At 33.0% G+C, this 20,960-nt stretch overlaps 2 protein-coding genes across 2 annotated transcripts; both read right to left on the bottom strand.

The window, feature by feature from the left end:
* Positions 1–1,959: 1,959 nt before the first annotated feature.
* On the bottom strand, positions 1,960–4,533 carry LOC130946208 (ankyrin repeat-containing protein BDA1-like). Its single transcript, XM_057874881.1, has 4 exons — positions 4,383–4,533; positions 4,057–4,260; positions 3,398–3,633; positions 1,960–2,716 (listed from the first exon to the last, which is right to left on the bottom strand). Exons 1-4 carry the CDS (start codon positions 4,531–4,533, stop codon positions 2,108–2,110), a joined length of 1,200 nt encoding a protein of 399 aa, XP_057730864.1. The 3' UTR covers positions 1,960–2,107.
* Positions 4,534–5,880: 1,347 nt separating this feature from the next.
* LOC130946207 (uncharacterized) lies at positions 5,881–6,960 on the bottom strand. The gene has a single exon (XM_057874880.1). It carries the CDS (start codon positions 6,958–6,960, stop codon positions 5,881–5,883), a length of 1,080 nt encoding a protein of 359 aa, XP_057730863.1.
* Between the last annotated feature and the right edge of the window lie 14,000 nt (positions 6,961–20,960).

Below are 20,960 nucleotides of genomic sequence, written 5' to 3'. Positions count from 1 at the left end.
CTTAACATGAAAAAATTTGGAGAATCTTTTAGTTACTCAGACAAGTCTTTCTCATTTACATGGTTACATCTAAAGGATTACCTTAAAGCTAAAAGCAAAGAAGATTTTATAATCGAGAGATGGAGGCAATTGTTTGTTCATAGAGCACTTAGATAAATTGTATTTGATTTATTTAAAAGATGACATCTCAGTAGATAAAACAGAATCCACCTAAGTGCTCCATGCAGAAGTGATTATTTCTCAATTGTTTTAAGACATGTCTCTGTCTTTGAAGGGTGGCCAGAAATGATAGTTTACTCTATTATTATAGTTCATCAGGCCATGCTTGCAAGTTGAAGGCTATATTTGAAGCTAGTAAGCTGGTGAACGATATAAACATTATATGCGGAAGGGATTTTTTTTCTTGTTTATGACTTATGGGGTTAATATATATAAAAAATTGTCGATATTATCATATGGTGAATTTAAAAAGTTTTGATATTCTTTATACAATAATTGCTTTGAAAATTTAAAACAACTTGAAAGTTTTTGTCTTTTAAGTTTTAACTGAAATTTTCTATATTTAGGGCCATTTGGGAAGCTTCAAAAGTAATTTTATTGAACTTTTAACTTATGAAAAGTAATAGTATTAATGTCTAGTGCAATTTTCAAAACTAAGTTGTGGCTTTCTAAAAAGCTATTTAGGAACTTATAGAGAAGTTAAAAAAATAACTTTTCTCATAATACTATTACTTTTTACTACATTTTTATAAAATAAACACTTTTAAAACTAAAAATTTACACACAAAATAATTACTTTTAATATAGTCATTTATTGTTTAAGTTATTTTTTTAAAATGAGCTTAATTAAGTTGTTTACCCAAACTGAGTCTTAACCCGTTATTATTATTATTATTATTATTATTATTATTATTATTATTGCACTTCTAATTTTAATTAGGGTTAATATAGCACTTTATCCTTTAAACTTTACATCATGTGTAAATCTACTCCACAAACTTCTTCAAATATGTAGGTTGACTCCTTTGTAATTTTTTTTATGTAAAATTATGCTATAGTATACTTATTTTCATTTTTAAAATGATATCATTATTGGAGATAATTTGAAGTAAAAATTAATAGTATCCAAATATTATAAATGATGTAATACTTTTAAAAAATAACTGTCACTTATTATAAAACTGCCCGTAACAATTATTATAATACAAAAAATTATCAAATTAGTCATTTATATAAAATATAAAATACACATTAAAATGAGTTAGTTACTATATATATATATGATAAGTTAATATTTAAATTAATATTCAAAATTTTAATTTGTTCAATTTTATCTCCAAACTTGTTATATGTGATTCGCATTAATTCTTAATATTGTTTTCGTCACAAAACTCCTTAAGGCTATTTGTGGAGAAGGAATCTTCTCTAATTTTTTTTAATTATTTGATAAAGTGTGATTTTTTATGGTTTAATATTTTTTCTCACATATTTTTTCTTGATCCCACTTAAAAAGTGCATAGTGAGATATCACACTTTATCAAATAATTAAAAAAAATGAGATGATATATTTTCTATTTGATGTGATAATTAAACTTTTTTACCTTAATTTGTTCCATAAAAAGCCTTTAAAGCTCTTAAATGAAATTAGGATTATGGTTTTAAATATTTTGTAAAAAATAAATTAAGATAAAAAAATTTCAATTATCACTTAAGTAATCGTTAAAAAGTCTAATAAAATAACCATCAATTCATCTAAATACAGAGTGTATGGTTCAACGTCTTAACGATTCTGTGATAAAAATAAAATAAAAAATTAATATGAGTCATGAATATTAAATTAAAAGACCAAATTAAATAAATAAAAATTTTAAAAACTAAAATGAGATACAAGTGTAATTTCAAAAATTAGTCTAATTATTAATTCAACATCTTGAAGAACACCTAAAAACATAGCCTAGGTAGGCATATCATATGAATGCCCAAAACAGACAGGAGGTCACACGCATACACATAGAAAACCAAAAGGAAGAGAGTACAAGAAGAACGCCACAGCAAGCGCCTTAATTACATAGACTTCAATCCATCCAATCAAAACCAAATCTATGCACTATGCTATTGTACTCTGTGACGGAGATAGGAGTGTCACAGATACTACATAAGTTAAACCAAACATCAAAAGTGGGATGAATGCAACAAAGGATAATCCTATAGTTGGCATCATAGAAAGAATCATGCCAATCCCTAACCCAAGGGTGGCACAGTTCAAGGATGTTATAGTATCGAAAGTAGTGGCTGACACGACAGATTTCCCTACTGCAGTAGTAGAATTGAAAGATGAAGTAGCGTTTATAAGATTATTACTATTTGGACCATTGTCGCTACCACCCTGAGTTAGTCCACCTGGGGGACTCAGAACTGTTCGATAAATTGCGGTCACGATCAGAGTAGCAACTACCATGCCAGCGTTGCGTTGATGTTCACTTATTTGCATTCTATCACGACACAGTATTATGAAAAAAAGTGACAAAGGTGACTTAAATTTTAGTTTGTCTTCACGGTTGGAATCATCATCAATCGATGCACCACGTTTTGCTCTAGCTTTCAATAATGTTTGTTTAATGGTTGGCAAAGCATGAGCTTCAGCTAAGTCTAATGCTGTTTCATTCTCTAAATTCTTGGCATTTATGTTCACTCTTTTTATCAATAAATCAACAGCCTGCATGCACCCAATTTCAAATTAATTAACAACTAATTTGGTGAGATGGTAAAGTATTATTTTAGTCAATAATATTTTTATTAAATTCTCTAATGTTTAAAATGTTTTATTTTGATTCCAAAGATTTATGTCATTTTATTTTTATTCTCTGATTAAAATTAAAATATTTTTTTTCTATGATTATCTTTTTCTTTTTCTTATTTTTCTGTCTCTTTCACTAGCAAATCACTACAATCATCGTTATGATTACTACAATTATAACTTTTGTTGTTATCTAAAAGAAAATAATAATGGACAAACCATTGTGAAATTGTGTACATTTTCAATATTGGTTGTTTTATTAAAAAAAAAATAGACAAAATCTCATCGTTAGTTATCGGATTTTTAAGTGATTTATGAAAGAAAAAAAAACAATTTTATCAAAATTGTATAAATAGATGAAATTTTTAAAATTAGAAGTGGATAGTTACTTTGGCATATCAACTTGAAAGGAAAGGATGAGAGAATATATCATTACACTGGGGTTTTCAAAATAAAAAATACTATTAATACACTAAAATTAATGACTAATAATATATTTATGTATACATATATATGTGATTTAATTTATTTTTATTGTGTATTTATTTTCAAAAAATATATATAACAAAATAACAATGTACCATCACGGATACGGGATACCTGTTTGTTATTATTGAGTGTTGCAATGTGCAAAATAGTGTTGTTAGCTGAATCCTTCCAGTTCAAAATAGAGCGCTCTAAAGAATAAGCATCCTCACGGACAATGCTCCTGAGCCAACCCACCAATATTCGAAAGGCTCTCAAGTTTCCATTTATGAGCGAAATATGGAGTGCAGTCTCATTTCTCACATTCACATCTTTAAGGTACCGTTTGTTTTCAGGTACTGAGACAGAGACTGAGAGATTGAGACTCAGTATTGTGTTTGTTAGTTCAGAGACTGGTACTAAAATTTCTGTCTCTGTCTCCAAAATTTCAGTATTTCAGTACTTCCAAAAAGTAGGGACACAGGAGACTAAAATTTTAAGAGATGAAGACTGAAACTTTAATAACATTTTATACCTAAAATACTTTCATTTCAATTAATTAATTTCAATTTTACCCTTTGTGCAAATTAAATTAGAGTTTCATTTCTATTTCAATTCCTGTCTCCCATTTTGCACCAAACAGAATACTGAGATTTGTTTCAATCTCTGTCTCTTAGTCTCTGTCTCTCAGTCTCAGTCTTTCTGTCTCTGTCTCTCCACCAAACGCTACCTAATAGAATCTGGACATACTTCAAGAAAGTCAATTAAAAGTTTGATATTTTCATCACTATCACCAGATTCACATACAAAATGCAAAGGAGTGACGCCTTTTTTTCCTTTGACTCGAACGAGATCTTTGTCAATTTCTACAAGGCGACGCACCAGATTGTGGTGATTGTTTTGTAATGCAACGTGGATTGGACTAGAACCTTGCTGGTTTAGCTTAGAACCAAACGAAGGCTTCAATCTCATAATCTCTATGGAAAACTCCAGATGTCCTGTAAAAGGTAGTAAAAATCATTTCACACAAAATCGAAATTGTAATATGATTTAAGTCGTAAAATCATCTCATATCGTAATATTCAAATTATAATAATATTGGATATTTGAGCGACTTTGCCTGCACGTGCAGCACTGTGCAAAGGAGTGTTGACAAATGGTACAGCATCAATCTCCTCCAAAATGCGTGGATTCTGCTCAATAACTCTGTAGATAGTTTCTATTTCTCCTAACGAAGCTGCAGCATCCAACTCATCACGAGTATTTGACATGTTTGAAAACCTTCCTTTATTTTCTTTCTATTTTTCTTTTCAGAACCGAGCAAGGATCTTAACACACAATGTTGAATCGCCCGGTTATAATAAGTGCCTAATTCTAAGTTGACTCTTGACTATACAAAGCAAAAGCACGTGATTTTATGATTTTATCCTTTTTGCAACTTTCATCGAAACAGAGATACTATATAAAATTTCATTATTATAATATTTGATTCTCTTTTATACTTCTTTTATATAATTTTTTAGTAGTATATTTGATTATTTTCTCATTTTATGCACGTGATTTTTTGTTTTTTTTTTCTTCTTACACAACATACTCATAAACTTTTGATAAAAAAAATTACATAATTTTAAGAATAATAACGGACACATAAATTCTACGTTTTTTTACTCCTCCTCTTATTTCTCTTATTTTCTTTTGTTTCTTTTTTGAAAAAAATTTTAAAAAAAATACGTTGTCGGCAATACACTGACGGACAGACAGTGTAATTTGTTTTTCTGTGTAAATTATAAATGGGAAGGGTGAATATATCATGCCACTCTAATATATTTAAAAGGGATTGGTATTCACATTATATGAATTTTATTTATAATTTAGTATCTAATTTTTATTTAATTTATTTTTTAATGATAAATTTTAAATAATTAATAATTATTTATTTTTATATTTTTAAAATTAAATTTTATTTTTTATTTTTTTTGATAAATTAAACACACATTTAGCACTGTAATAGTCACCTTTTCATTAATGCATATTATAAAGGCAAGGGGCCAGGACAACTGTCATGGCATATTTATTTTCTGACTACTAGTTCCACCCACCGCCGTACCATGTCGCTGGAATTTCCTTTGTTTTTTTTTATTACTAGTGTTAAACCCGTGCGATGTACGGGTTTATATTTAAATTTGATAAGTTAAATTAAAAATAATATTTTATAATCATATATTTTTTAAATTTAGTATAATACTATCATCATCGTTATATAATAAACGTGTTAAATATGTTGTTTTATTTTTATTCAAAGTAAAATATGAATAGAAGAGTTCAAAGTTTATAATATTCTTGAACCATAAGGAGGGAGATAAAAAAATAAGAACATATATAACTGTAATAATAGCATGTTAATTTTATCCTAAATTTTATATTAAAAAGCTAATAAAAATTTATCGACAACCTAGTATTTTACTAACTTCGTTAGAAAATCATTGGATGTTGTGCTCCTTATTACACATTTCATTTCAAATTTGAAAAAAGAGTTATAGATAAATTAGTTATATAAAGATTTGTACAAAAGTGTAAATCATAACATGCTATTAAAATGAAAATAATATTATTCTTACCTAAATATTATTAAAAACCTCTTTAAACACGACATTTGTTGTTGATGACTTTAGATTGCCGTCTTCGTTTAGAATTAAAACCCTGAGGCCGCTGCGACTCTTAACTCTTGACAAAGCAACATAAAGTTGTCCATGGATGAACACTAATTTTGGCAAACAAAGCCGTACATGTGATAATGATTCATCCTGACTCATGTTAATGGTCATTGCAAAGCATACTGTTAATGAAAATTGTCTCCGTTGGAACTTAAATGGCAATCCTGAATCTGAAAGGATCAAGTTCATTCTTGGAATGTAAACTTTATCTCCAATATTTTTACCGGTCACTACCGTCGCTCCAATTACGTTGCTGCCAAGTTTGTTAACTATTAATCTTGTCCCGTTGCATAAACCTGAAGTCTGGTCTATGTTTCGCAGTAGCATTACAGTGACTCCTGGCTTCAAAGTCAACTTGTGATTGAGTAGTCCCGAACATTTGATGTCATTTAGAAACTCTAGTGTGAACCACTCTTGTTTTACATCTTCATTCTCATCAGCTTGACATGTTGTGTCAGAGATCAAATACTCCTTTTCCATCTCTGGAAAGATTGTCAAGACAAAATCGTTTACCTTCTCGACACTCTTAAGTGTGGGTGCAAGAATTGCTCTACTCTGAAAATACCTGTAATCTGACATGTTTTGCAACAAATTTGGATATGCAAAGTCTACCAAATGAGAGAGAGGATCATCAGTAGTTGTAATCAATAGATCATTTGGAATTTCAACTTCTGATTCATCACCAACAACAGAGCCAATATTTCCATATCCAACATCAAGTATCCAATTAGCAAATATCTTCATTTCACCTTCATCTTGATCCGAAGAAGATATTAGAAGCCTCATATTCGTATGCAGTTTCAGAACCTTACAAAATGACCACAGATGGGATGAGTTAATAGCGGATGCTAATATATCGTGTCTACTCCCTTTCGGAATCACCGGAAGTATCTGTCTGAAATTACCTCCTAGAACAACAATCTTACCACCAAATGGTTGATGTGTCTTATGTTGATCGGTAACTGACATAAGATTCCTGAGCATCCGATCAAGTGCTTCAAAACGGCAGTTGTACCTTCCCTCGCATACAACATATTGAGAACTCAAAATTGGATCCTATTTTGGACTTCTCTGATCTCTCCTCATACCACATCATGGCGTCGCAGTATCGACAAAAAATTCTGGGTCACCAATATCTATCATATCTAATAATCACCAAGATAATAAATTGTTTTAGTTATATCTGCAACAAATATTTTATATAAAAATATATCTTTCTTTCACCATGTTAAGTATAAAAATAATATTTATAAAAGATTACCGAAGAATGCAATTTATGGATTAAAAAGTTGAGATCATATAATACAATCTCATTGTGCCAACCTCAAGATTTAAGTTTTACAATAAATCAATGTTCAAATACAAAAATTATAATATATAACCATATCTTAGTTTGAATTTTAAAACTTGAACACTAAACAATAATTTTTTGTTTATAAAAAGCATAACAATAGTAAATAATAAAGTGCTGATATTGCTACTTCTTAAATTACCTATATTCTCAGCAACATCGAATATGGCTTGGTATTAAATTTGCACAGAATCATCTAAAATAGTCGTATTTTCAGTAATATTTTTGAAAGATTTGTAGTCAATTCCTTCAAAAATGTTTCTCTTTGTATCAGGTGTCTTTTTTTTCAGCTATGCACACTTCTTCTAATTCTTTAGTATCTAAATTTGAATTAAATGAATCATTAGAGATAATACATCAAGTACTTTATATTATAAAAAAAGAAAAATGAATATGTTAAATGTTTGAATCAGCTGAATTATGAATATATATTATGAAGGTAGTATTAAAGATAAAAGAAGTAAAATTTTAGCTTTGTGATAATTACAATCTATCATGCTTATCTTACCATGTCTCTTTTGAAGTAGCATAGTCTTCCTATTCAGTCTTACATCCATTTGCAATCTAATTCGATTTGTGTATTCCAATAAATCTATAATAATTATTTAGCATATACCAATGATTGTTTTTAATAGACCAATTAAAAAGTTAAATGTTTGGTCTTTAAGTAATAAAAACATATTAATATAGTAACTGGTAGATATTATTTGATGTTTGTTGAAAATGTTGTTGACTTGTCTGATGACTATCAAATGCTTCATGTGTGATACCCGAATTACTAATATCACTAGTATTGGAACATCGTTTTTTTTCGGAGACCTTGATTAATGTGGTGTTGGGTTATTACCTAATAAGATAACTCGAGATATTAGTTTTGAACATATTTTCTGTTAAAGTTTATAATTGAATAAATAGTAGGAAAATCAAAATACATAAAGTGCATGTACATTCCTATAAGCAAGTTCCAAAAAAAATCATCCAAAAATAAATCTGTATTAATGCTATTTGTAATGTTCGACAACACCGATCGAAAATGTACACCATTGGAACTATCACTCGAATTTTCTGTAATTTTTTTTATAAACAAATTTAGTAACATATTATGAAGACAATGTAAATTAATAATTTATTATTTGTCAATAGCTAAATAATATATAGAAAATATTGTATTTTATGGGCTTTCATTCGGTCAAAATACTCATGACATGTTAGTTATTTTGTATACCCAATAAAAACTAAATATATAGAACTGACATACTTAAAAATACCAAATAAAAAAATATATTATTCTAACCTAAAAACAAAAATGATAAAATAAGTAATTTATTTTTTTATATGAAATCTTGCTTTGTATTTTCTTTGTCTTTTAATATAAATTTTCTCTTCAATATAATCTTACTTCTCTTTGGACTTCTTGCATCTTTCAATATATACCTAAAAATATTAAATAAATAAATTTTTTAACCAATTAAAAATATATATACATTATATATAATACATTTTTATTATCAAATTTTTTATATTATTAAAAAAAATAAAGTAGTACACATATGACAGCGTCTATTTTTGGTATACATGTCCATCAAAACATAGACACAGGAGTACATGTATAGTGTTTGTTTACTGAGATAAAAATGATGAAAGACATAATCGTATACAAACACCCATTAAAAACATGTATTTTGTGTCTTTCTAAAATGTTGAAACACTAATTTTTAACTTGAAATACTAATTTTTTTACAATTTTTTCTCATGTCTAACTTACCAAATAGAATATGAAATTAGTGTCTTCTAAGCACGTGATTTTATGATTTTATCCTTTTTACAACTTTCATCGAAACAGAGATACTATATAATATTTCATTATTATAATATTTGACTCTCTTTTATACTTCTTTTATATAATTTTTTAGTAGTATATTTGATTATTTTCTCATTTTATGCACATGATTTTTTGTTTTTTTTTTCTTCTTCTTACACAACATACTCATAAACTTTTGATAAAAAAATTATATAATTTTACGGGCCTGCTACACATACAAGCAAAAAGGCCCTACAAGTTTTACAAGTTTCCAACCCACACATCATTCACACGCGCACTCATCTCACTTTGAATGGAGCGTAAATTACACGCGTCCCACTCAAACGGTTTCTCTTCGCAAATAGCGCTCCTTAATGGCGCACTCTTCCACTTCTCCAACCCGTTCAAAGAAAACACAAACCGTCCATTTTCGAGCAACATTCTAAACTGCAAAGATAGCACTTGTCGCGAAGATCAGAACTCTCCATCAACACAACGTAGAACTCTCGATCAAGAATCTCAAGAAAAAACGAAGTTATAATACTCAAGGTACGTTATGTTACTATTTCACTCATATTCTATATTTTCCAGATTTCGAAAACGAAGAACTAGGTTTTACTATTCTTCTACATTCTTCTAGGTTTTACTGTTCTTGTTCTAAGTCTCATTTTACAGTTTTTAATATTCTACTTGTTCTACATTTTACTGTTATTCTTGGTTCTAGGTTATAGTGTTCTTCTTAGTTGTTCTAGGTATTACTGTAGTTGTTTTTCTAGTTCTTCTGGTAATTGATTGTTTGGAATATAATGCGTAATTTGCTGGGTGTATATGGAGTAACTTGTTGGGTGTATATCACATACTTTGTTGGGTGTATATTTCTGAACTGATATACTGTAATATATTCAACAGTTGCACTGTTCAAATATTTGATTGTCCATGGGTGTATATTACTTGACCTTGTAATGTTGCTTGTCCTTGTATATTAATGCTTGTTTGAGTGATATCTGACTGATATCTATGGGTGTATCTGACTCATATCTATGGGTGTATCTTATTTATATCCTTAGGTGTATCTTGCTGATATCTATGAGTGTATTTTTCTGAACTAATATACTGTAATATATATTCAACAGTTGCACTGTTCTAATATTTGATTATCCATGGGTGTATATTACTTGACCTTGTAATGTTGCTTGCCCTTGTATATTAATGCATGTTTGAGTGATATCTGACTGATATCTATGTATCTGACTCATATCTATGGGTGTATCTTATTTATATCCTTGGGTGTATCTTGCTGATATCTATGGGTGTATTTTTCTGAACTGATATACTGTAATATATATTCAACAGTTTCACTGTTCTAATATTTGATTGTCCATGGGTGTATATTGCCTGACCTTGTAATGTTGCTTGCCCTTGTATATTAATGCATGTTTGAGTGATATCTGACTGATATCTATGGGTGTATCTTATTTATATCATTGGGTGTATCCTGCTGATATATATGAGTGTATTTTTTATTTCAGAAAAAATGGCAGCCAGAAACCAAGTTGGAAGAAATGTAAGTGTACTTAGATGAAATAAATGTCAGCTAGGTAAATGTGTTTAAAAAGTAAATAACTCTGTATTACATTTCTCAATTAACATGGTTGATTAAACAGAATATTCTTTTTAACTGTAGGACGAGGTGGACCACTTTAGAGTGGAATATGCTTCCAGAATTCTATTCCATGACATGAATCTAGACAAAGCTGAAGCCATTAGGAAAAGTAATGCAATAAGACTGTCCAAGCCATCCTCGTTTTTATTGAGTTCATATTGTCAGATAGATTATGAGGATATTGACACTGTTTAATGTAAATGTTATATAGTCCTGTAACAAATTGAACACATGCTGTAAAAATTTTTCAATTATAGTTCTGTTTATTGTAAAATTTCTTTCAATAATTAAAATCTCTCTGCTGTATTCAAAATGTATGAATTACAGGTACTATAATATGAAGGAAAAAATCAAACCAAATATACATCCATAACTTGCCATTTTTTACACCCAAAGAACGTTGAATATATACCAAAAAATCTATCCCCCTAATGCTTTATCCCTAAAACCCTAAACACGAAACACTTAAAACCTAAACCCTAACCCGTACCCCGTAAACCATAAAACCCTAAACCCTAATACCCAAAACCCTTAACCATTGTAAAAAAAATAAACAGTATTTTATAACATAGAGATCCTTTGCGTGCTTCTCATCCCTGTCCAGAAGTGGTGATCCAGATAGATTGGAACCCATATATGACGGTCTTCATAGAGATCTGCAGAATACACCCAAATACAGACTATAAATACACCCGAAGAAAATTAAATTTACACCTCTGCTGCAGATTTTAAACAAACATTACCTGAAAGCCACTTGTTGTCCACAAGACCAAAATTCAGCAGAAATTCATTCCAATTCCTATCAAATGAGTCTTTACTATGAGAGTTCCAAACAACTTCGCTCATTTCTTGTTCAATTTCTGCATGTCCCTTGTACCCGTTTAATTTGCTTGGAATCTTCTTCATGATGTGCCAAATACACTAACGGTGAATTGTTGTTGGCATACAGGCCTCTAAAGCCCTTTTCATTGATGCGCATTGATCGGCGAAAAACCCTTTTGGAGCATTTCCTCCCATGCAACGAAGCCAACATTGAAATAACCATTTGAATGATTTAATTTCTTTGTTTTTCATCAAAGAGCATCCAAGAAGTGTTGACTGACCGTGGTGATTCACCCCGACAAAAGAACCACAAACCAAATTATACCTGAAACAAATTACCATAGTGCAGAATGAAAAATCATTACGTACACCCAACAAATGCTTTGTATACACCCAAAAAACACCCAATATACACCTCTGTGGCAGATTCATAAAACACATTAATTTAGAATCATAAAAAGGGACAGTTTATTACCTGTTTGTATTGTATGTGGTGTCAAATGAAATAACATCTCCGAAATACTAGTTCCTGTAAAATTTTCTAGCATCTTCAAGGGTGGTAAAGGTCATTCCAACCTTCGGAATAAACTGGTCATCAACAACAGAGAGAGGCTGCAGAATACACCATGTCAAAAACTATAAATACACCCAATCATTGGTAATATAATACACCCGAACGGCACCAACTCAACCAAAATGACAATAAAAGCCATAAGCTGTAAATACACAGGCTGCAGAATACACCATGATGAAAACTAAAAACACACCCAATCATGTCTCATATAATACACCCGAACGACAACAACTCAGCTAAAATAACATAAAAAGCCATAAATGTAAATACACCCACACTACCGAAACAAATACACCCAAAGAAAGCTCTGATCTACACCCGAGCGTCTGCTATAAATTTCAGATAATCAATCAAATACATTACATTCAATCCACAGATTTATGTTGACGCGTTAGTCTCACAGTCAATGTTCACGAATTATTCAGCTACACAATGCTATACAAATTACTGCAACAAAATTCAGAGTAAACGTATGTAAATCAAACTTCAGGAACTTCATTAGATTCAAATTCATAATCCACTTCCCCCTGATTCAGCTAAGAATCTGAGGTTGAATCATCCATTATCTTCAAAACGAATCCAAACTTTGATTTCAGTAAACAAAAATCGATAGAAAACGAAGCTAGAGTTAGAAAGAGAGAAGAACAAAAAGAAGAAGAACGAGAAGAAGAAGAATAAAGAAGAAAACAAATCTAGAAATAAAGAGAGAAGAACGAGAAGAAGAAGAACGAGAAGAAGAAGAACGATAAGAAGAACGAAGAAGGAAACAAATCTTTTAAATTTGGTAGTTACATATACGCGGGATCTTTATATAGCGCGTGTATTGGACGTAGGGCATGCAGCGCGTTTTGTAGGTTTATTGCTTAATGAACTTGTAAAGCATACAAGCCAAGCCCTAATGACTTGTATGTAGAGCTTTTTTGATAATTTTAAGAATAATAATGTTATGAGTTTGGAAAACTCTTATTTAATTTTGATGATGAACAAACATTATTGAAATATTTAAATACAAAATTATTAATTAATCCTAATTCATTTTTGCTTAATTAATAATTTTGTTGTGCAGATTTTGTGCTGGGCCGAAACAAAAAAAGAAAATTAACAAAGCCCAACTGTTGCATTATTGGTTCAGCTTTGTGTTTATAATTAAAGCTAGTTATAATTGGGCCAGAACAAATTGTTAGCCCAAACAAATGCTTTCCATGCTTGATCCGAAAACAATTTTATCAGGAAAGCAAATGTTAACCAAATGGGCCAGCTTTGATTATAATGTCACAAGCCCAAATTATATTAAGTGATAATAGGTTCCATTCTTGGTCCGAAACAAAGGAAAAATAAAAGCATAGTGCTTCCAACGGAACCAAGCCTCTAACAAAGTGATGGATTTCAAAATCTATTACATTGTTAAATAATGCATGGGGAACATGAGAGAGAAAATTCAGCTGAATTGATTGATGGCTATTATGTCAAACACGCCACTCTATGTTAGGGAAGTAAAAGCAAGCTATTCCCAATTAATTTGCTTAACCACTTTGCTTTGCTTTTCTTCAGATTCTTTTCATTCTCTCTCATCTCTTTCTTCTTCTTTGTTCGGTCCTTGTCCAGGAAACAATGGAAGAAATGTTCTTCAACACCGAAAGGAAGATGTTGCATGTGTCTAAGACCATCAAGCTAATGATGGCAAGAAAACATACTAAAAGAAAGATGAGCTGTGGCTGAGATTTTCACCAAATGTGGTTATATTTGGTGAGGTAATCTTGAGCCTTTCATGCTCAAAAAGGGACGCTGAAGATTCGGCCAAGAGGAGAGATTCTTGAAGCATGGCTTGTCTTTGATTCTGATCAACCACCACAGGGAGTAGCTAGAGTGGCGAAGTGATGGTTGAAGGCAGAGATTAAAGCAGATGAAGTCATCATCATCATGAAGCATCAAGGGCCAGAAATCCATCTTGGAGAGGAAGCCAAGGATGGAGAGCTCGGATTGATGAAGGGTGATGATCAAGAAAGGACTAGAGGTAATTGCATGTTGGGTTTAGCATGGTTATCTCTTCTCTCTCTGTGTGGCCGAACCGGTTTGTTGAAGGAGGAAGAAAGTTGGTTCGGTTTTGGCTTCAAGTGTGGAGGCTTTCCTCTTCTTTAAAAAGGGGGAACAACCACTGTTTGAAGCAAGGAGAAAAGTCTTCTCTGAAGGTCAGCAAGTGTTTCAAGTGAAAAGGGGGCTAAGATTCAACCCCCCCTTCTCTTAGCCACTGAAACCATCAATTGGTATCAGAGCTTGGTCTCAAAGAGATCAAGCTTTGCAGCTTGAAGTAAAGATTCTCATGGCAGAAAACAGTGGCGCAAGTGTGTTATCATACAATCTGGCTGAAGGTCAATCAAGCAACAGACCTCCTCTCTTCAATGGGAAAAATTATACCTATTGGAACGAGAGGATGAAGATATTTGTACAAGCCGTGGATTACAGACTTTGGAAGATCATCTTGGAAGGTCCTAAATTTCCAACTACCACAAATGCTCAAGGAGTAGTCTCTCTTAAACCAGAAGCAAGCTGGACCGAGGAAGATAGGAAGACGGTGGAGTTAAATGCCAAGGCAACCAATCTGCTCAACTGTGCCATTAGCTTTGAGGAGTACCGACGAGTATCACGATGCACAACGGCAAAGGAAATCTGGGACAAGTTGCAAATCACACATGAAGGAACTACCATTGTAAAAAAAACTCGGACAGACATGTTAAACAGGGAATATGAGATGTTTGCAATGAAGGAAGGAGAGTCCATTGATGAACTGTTCGAACGGTTCAATATCATCACTGTTGGCTTAGATGCTCTTGGAATCACACATTCAGAATCTGTGCTAGTGAGAAGAGTGTTGAGATGTCTCACAAAAGAGTGGGAAACAAAAGCTTTAATTATTTCTGAGAGTAGTAACTTAGATTCCATGACACTTGATGATTTGAGAGGAAATCTTCTTGCTTTTGAAAACTTCTATTTGAAAAAAGATTCAAAAAAGAAAGGAATTGCTTTTTCTTCTGTGACTAACCCTCTGGATGATGAATCCAGTGATAACTCTTCTGAAAATGAATTTGTGTTGTTTGCAAAAAAATTCAGGAAAATGGCAAAGCTCAAAGGCAAAGGCAGCAGCTCAAGAAGGATGAAGAAAGACCCTAGCAAAGTAATCTGTTTTAATTGCAAGGAAATGGGGCATTTCAAATCTGACTGTCCTAAGTTGAAGAAGGAAGAAAAGCCGAGAAAAGGAAAGAAGAAAGGACTAATGGCCTCATGGGAAGAGTTGGAAAACGACTCAGATGATGATGATGAAGAATCAGAAACCAAATCTCAAAAATGTCTTATGGCAGATCATGTAAATCAGGTAGTCTTTCATAACCCTGACAATGAAGAACTTCATCTTATGATAGACCACCTTTCTGAAAAAATAAGATGCTTTCTGCTGGAAAATCAAGAACTTGAACAACAAATCACCATTCTTCAAGCTGAAAACAGTTTTCTAAAAGAAAAAGTGAGAGAGGCCGAAACTGCTTGTGATCTTGTTGAAGAGAATAAGCAGTTAAGAGCCCAAGTTAGAAGTTGTGAAAGTGACCATTCGGTCCTTGCATATGTGGATTGTTTTAAGCAAAATGAACAGTTGCTTAAAGAGGTTAAAAGACTTAAAGAAGACTTAGCCAAGTTCACCCAAAGTTCTAAAAATTTGAATCAAATCTTGGCTAGTCAAAAACCTCTTTATGATAAAGCTGGGTTGGGGTTTTATAAATCTGAAAAATCACATTTTGAAAACATTGCTTCATCTTCAAATGATACAAAGTATCAAAACCCAACTCACTTTAACAAAACAGCAACTCCAAGATTTTGTAGGCTATGCAATCGAAATGGACACTTTTCTATTCAATGTTTCTTTGGTGAAAGAATGATTGGTGATAAAGTTTGTAAAGTTGTTTTTGATTACAATGGCTTAGGACATAGAAGATGGTTTAACGTAAAAGGATCCAAAAGGATTTGGATACCTAAGGTCTCTTAAGCATTGTTTTGTAGGTGTGCCTAGCATCCAAAAGAAAAGAGAACATGTGGTATATGGACAGCGGATGTTCTAGGCATATGACCGGAAAGACAACATTCTTCATAAAGCTAGATGAGTATGATGGAGGACTTGTCACTTTTGGTGATGATGCAAAAGGAAAAATAGTGGCTGTTGGGAAAGTTGGTAAAAACTTTTCTTCTTGTATAAATGATGTGCTTCTTGTAAATGGTTTGAAACATAACTTACTTAGTGTTAGTCAATTGTGTGATTTAGGTTTTGATGTTATCTTTAAGAAGTTTGTTTGTTTGGTTGTTTGTGAGAAAACTGGGGATATTTTATTTGAAGCCAAGAGATGCAACAATGTGTATGGATTAACTCTTGAGGATTTAAAGGAACAAAATGTAACATGCTTTACATCTTTTGAATAAGAAAAATGGCTTTGGCATAGAAAGTTGGGACATGCTAGCATGTACCAAATTTCTAAGCTAGTCAAAAAGAATTTGGTTAGAGGAATTCCAAACATCAAGTTTGACAAGGATCTTACTTGTGATGCATGTCAATTGGGCAAGCAAGTAAAATCTTCTTTTAAATCAAAAGATGGAATCTCAACCAAAAGGCCATTAGAAATGTTGCATATTGATCTTTTTGGCCCTACTAGAACTCAAAGTTTAGGAGGTAAACACTATGGTCTTGTAGTGGTAGATGATTACTCTAGATTTGGTTGGGTACTTTTCCTTGCTCATAAAAATGATGCATTTTATGCCTTTTCCACCCTTTGCAAGAAAATTTAAAATGAAAAAGATTTAAAAATTGCCCATTTGAGAAGTGATCATGGAAGGGAATTTGAAAATCAAGATTTTGAAAATTTTTGTGATGATTTAGGAATTTCTCATAACTTTTCATGTCCTAGAACTCCCCAACAAAATGGGGTGGTTGAAAGAAGGAATAGAAGCCTTCAAGAGATGACTAGGGCTATGCTATGTGAGAATGAGATTCCTAAATTTTTGTGGGCAGAAGCTGTGAACACAGCATGTTATATTCTGAATAGAACAATCATTAGAAAAGGGCTAAAGAAAACCCCTTATGAGTTATGGAAAGGAACCCCTCCAAATCTTAAGTACTTTCATGTTTTTGGATGCAAATGTTTTGTGCTTAATAATAAAGAAAATCTTGGAAAGTTTGATCCAAAATCCTATGAAGGAATGTTTGTTGGATATTCCACCACAAGCAAGGCTTATAGAGTTTATCTCAAGGAGCATAGGACAATAGAGGAATCCATACATATTACCTTTTGTGATTCTAACTTAATTCCCAGCACTGTGATAGATAATGATTCAGATGAAGAAGGAGCTGGAACAAGCAAAGAAAGTCCCAAATCTGTCCAGAATGAAGAATCTGCCAGTCCAATTTTGTCTCGTCAGATTGAAGGAGAAACTTCCGTTTTGTCTCCTGAGCAGACACGAGAAACTGAAACAGTGAGACCACCAGAAGTTCATCAAAACTCAACACCTATCCGAAAGCCTAGAGAATGGAAGTCCATGAGAGGATATCCTCATGACTTCATCATTGGTGATCCCTCTCAAGGAGTAACAACAAGATCATCCATCAAAAGGCCAACCGAACCTAGCAATCTTGCTCTCTTGTCACAAATAGAGCCCAACAATGTCAAACAAGCTCTTGAAGATCCATCATGGGTCAAGGCCATGCAAGAGGAGCTTGCTCAATTTGACAAGAATAAGGTTTGGACATTAGTACCTCATCCGGATGGTAAGAAGGTAACGGGTACTAAGTGGGTATTTAAAAATAAACTTGGTGAGGATGGACAAGTTATTCGTAACAAGGCTAGATTAGTGGCCCAAGGTTACGATCAAGAAGAGGGTATTGATTTTGATGAGTCTTTTGCTCCGGTAGCTAGAATGGAAGCAATTAGGCTGCTTCTTGCCTATGCTGCCCATAAGGGTTTCAAAATGTTTCAAATGGATGTTAAGTGCGCTTTCCTTAATGGCTTTATTGATAGGGAAGTGTATGTGGCTCAACCCCCCGGTTTTGAACATAAAGAATTTCCAAATCATGTTTTTAAATTAACTAAGGCTCTTTATGGTCTTAGACAAGCTCCAAGAGCTTGGTATGAAAGGCTTAGTGCCTTTTTGTTGGAAAATCATTTTCTAAGGGGAACCACCGACACTACCTTATTCATTAAAACATCTAATGATGATATCCTTCTTGTTCAAGTTTATATTGATGACATTGTATTTGGTTCGGCCAATGTTTCCTTGTGTGAAGAGTTTGGAAAACTCATGACTAGTGAGTTTGAGATGAGTTTAATGGGAGAGCTTACTTTCTTTCTTGGCCTCCAAATTAAGCAAACTCCTAGTGGTATTTTTATTCATCAAGGAAAGTATGCAAAAGAACTTATCAAAAAGTTTGGCCTAGAAAATTCCAAATCAATGGGCACTCCTATGCATCCCAATACTAAACTTGAAAAGGATGATGATGGCCAAGATGTGGATGAAACAAGGTATAGAGGAATGATAGGTTCACTCATGTACCTTACCTCCTCTAGACCGGATATAGTCCAAAGTGTGGGTGTATGTTCAAGGTTTCAATCACATCCAAAAGAATCCCACCTTACGGCTGTTAAACGTATCATTAGATACATTAAGGGAACTTGTAATTATGGATTATGGTATCCTAAATCTGATGACTTTTGTGCAGTAGGGTTTTGTGATGCAGATTATGCGGGAGATCGAGTAGATAGGAGGAGCACTTCCGGCATGTGTTGCTTCCTTGGAAGCTCACTCAACATGTGGTCAAGCAAGAAACAAGCCACAGTGGCTCTATCCACTGCTGAAGCCGAATATGTTTCTGCATCTGCTTGTTGCTCACAATTAATTTGGTTAAAAACACAATTGGAAGATTACAAATTAAAAATCAATAGTATACCCTTATTTTGTGATAATATGAGTGCTATAAACATTTCAAAAAATCCTGTTTTGCACTCAAGAACTAAGCACATTGAGATAAAATATCATTTCATTAGAGAACATGTGCAAAAGGGTACTATTGATATTCAATTTGTAAAATCTGAAGACCAAATTGCTGATATTTTTACAAAACCTCTCTGTGAAGACAGATTCTGCACCTTGAGAAAAAGTTTGGGAATGTTTGATTTAATTTTCATTGAAAATCTGTGAATTTGTGACTCTGTTTAGTTTTGCTCGTAGGTTTGGACGAGATGAAAAATAAGTGCATAATGAAGGAGCAGTGGTCAAGGGGGAGGCAACGCAGAATTCAAATTTTATGGGCCCCACTAAAATTCCATGACCCCACAATAACAGTTTTGTTAATTATCTCTCCATACAAATAAGAATCTTCTTCCTTGTGTCACTATATCCTCTTGGAAGTGGTTATTGTCAAATCAAATCCCTCTCTCCATCTAATCCCTTGATTTAAGGCAACCACTTTTCAGTTTTAGATTTCAAAAGTTAAAAAAAAAGGGGAAATCATCTTTTTGGGTAATAACCACCCCATAATGGTCATTAACCGCCCACTAATGATCATTATTTCCATCATTCTCTCTCCAAGCCTCATTTAATGCGTCACCCACCTTGCTTCTCTCCCACTCAACTCGGCTATCAACCCTTTCATATTTCATTCCTCCATTACCATGAAAAAGAAAACCGCGCCAAGAAAGAGTGAAAGAATTCTTCTGTCTCAAAAACCATCAACGCCTCAAACCCACACTCATATTCACATTCATTCAACCTCATCATCTTCTCTTTCACCACCGTCCAAACAAACAACCACCATGAGAAAAAAGGTGATTGCCCACAAAAGTTCAGGCCAAGGCAAGAACAAGAAACCTGTAGTTGAAGAAGAAGAGCAAGAGTCTCACACTTCTCCCACTCCTTCACCTCCACCCTCATCACCGAAGAAGTCTACTCCCGGAAAAAGCTCACAAAAGAATCAGGGGTTTGCACTCAATGACACTACTGAACCTCCAAACTTGGAATCCATGGAATTCCGAGACAAGTATGGCAAGACTCACCCTCATTTTGATCCAAGCAGATTTAACTCCTGTACTTCTTATGAGTTTCACAAAGAGGTTATGGAGAAGCGTCATTTGTGCACCACCTATCTTGTCAGTCTTGAAAATCTCAAGAATACCAACATTTCCTCTCTGTTTGAACTCCTCAACTGGAAGCCTCTGCTCCTCATCAAGAAACCAGTCTACCCAGGTCTTGTTCGAGAGTTTTATGCTAATATGAGACTTATTGACGGCACCCTTCATTCCTATGTCAAAAGGGTTCAAATAGCCCTTGATGCTGAGACAATTGGAGCGGCCCTGGGCTTCAAGGATGAAGGACCGCGAGCATATATGGTGGAGAAATGGGACACACAAGTCGGCGTTTCTCACAAAACTGTTCTCCAGCACATTTGCACAAACCTTTCCGGATTGCATGGAACCACTCCAACTCACAAAGCTCTTGGACCAGTCAATTCCTTGCTTCATCGAATCATCACTCATATTCTGACTCCCCAAAGCGGCTCACACAACCGAGTAACATTTTCTGACTATCTCATATTGTTTGCTTTGGTTACCTCTACCCCTATTTCCTTTGGTTACATCATGATTAGGCACATGTGGGATTCTGTTAGAAGCACCAGAAAGGCTAACCTGCCTTATGGTATGTTTTTAACTAGAATCTTTGAGTACTTTAAAGTTGATTTGTTAAATGA

Source organism: Arachis stenosperma, chromosome 8, assembly GCF_014773155.1.
Source record: "Arachis stenosperma cultivar V10309 chromosome 8, arast.V10309.gnm1.PFL2, whole genome shotgun sequence".
NCBI classification, from domain to species: Eukaryota; Viridiplantae; Streptophyta; class Magnoliopsida; order Fabales; family Fabaceae; genus Arachis; species Arachis stenosperma.
Note: the sequence above shows the minus strand (reverse complement) of the source record. Positions and strands in the feature narration are given on the sequence as shown.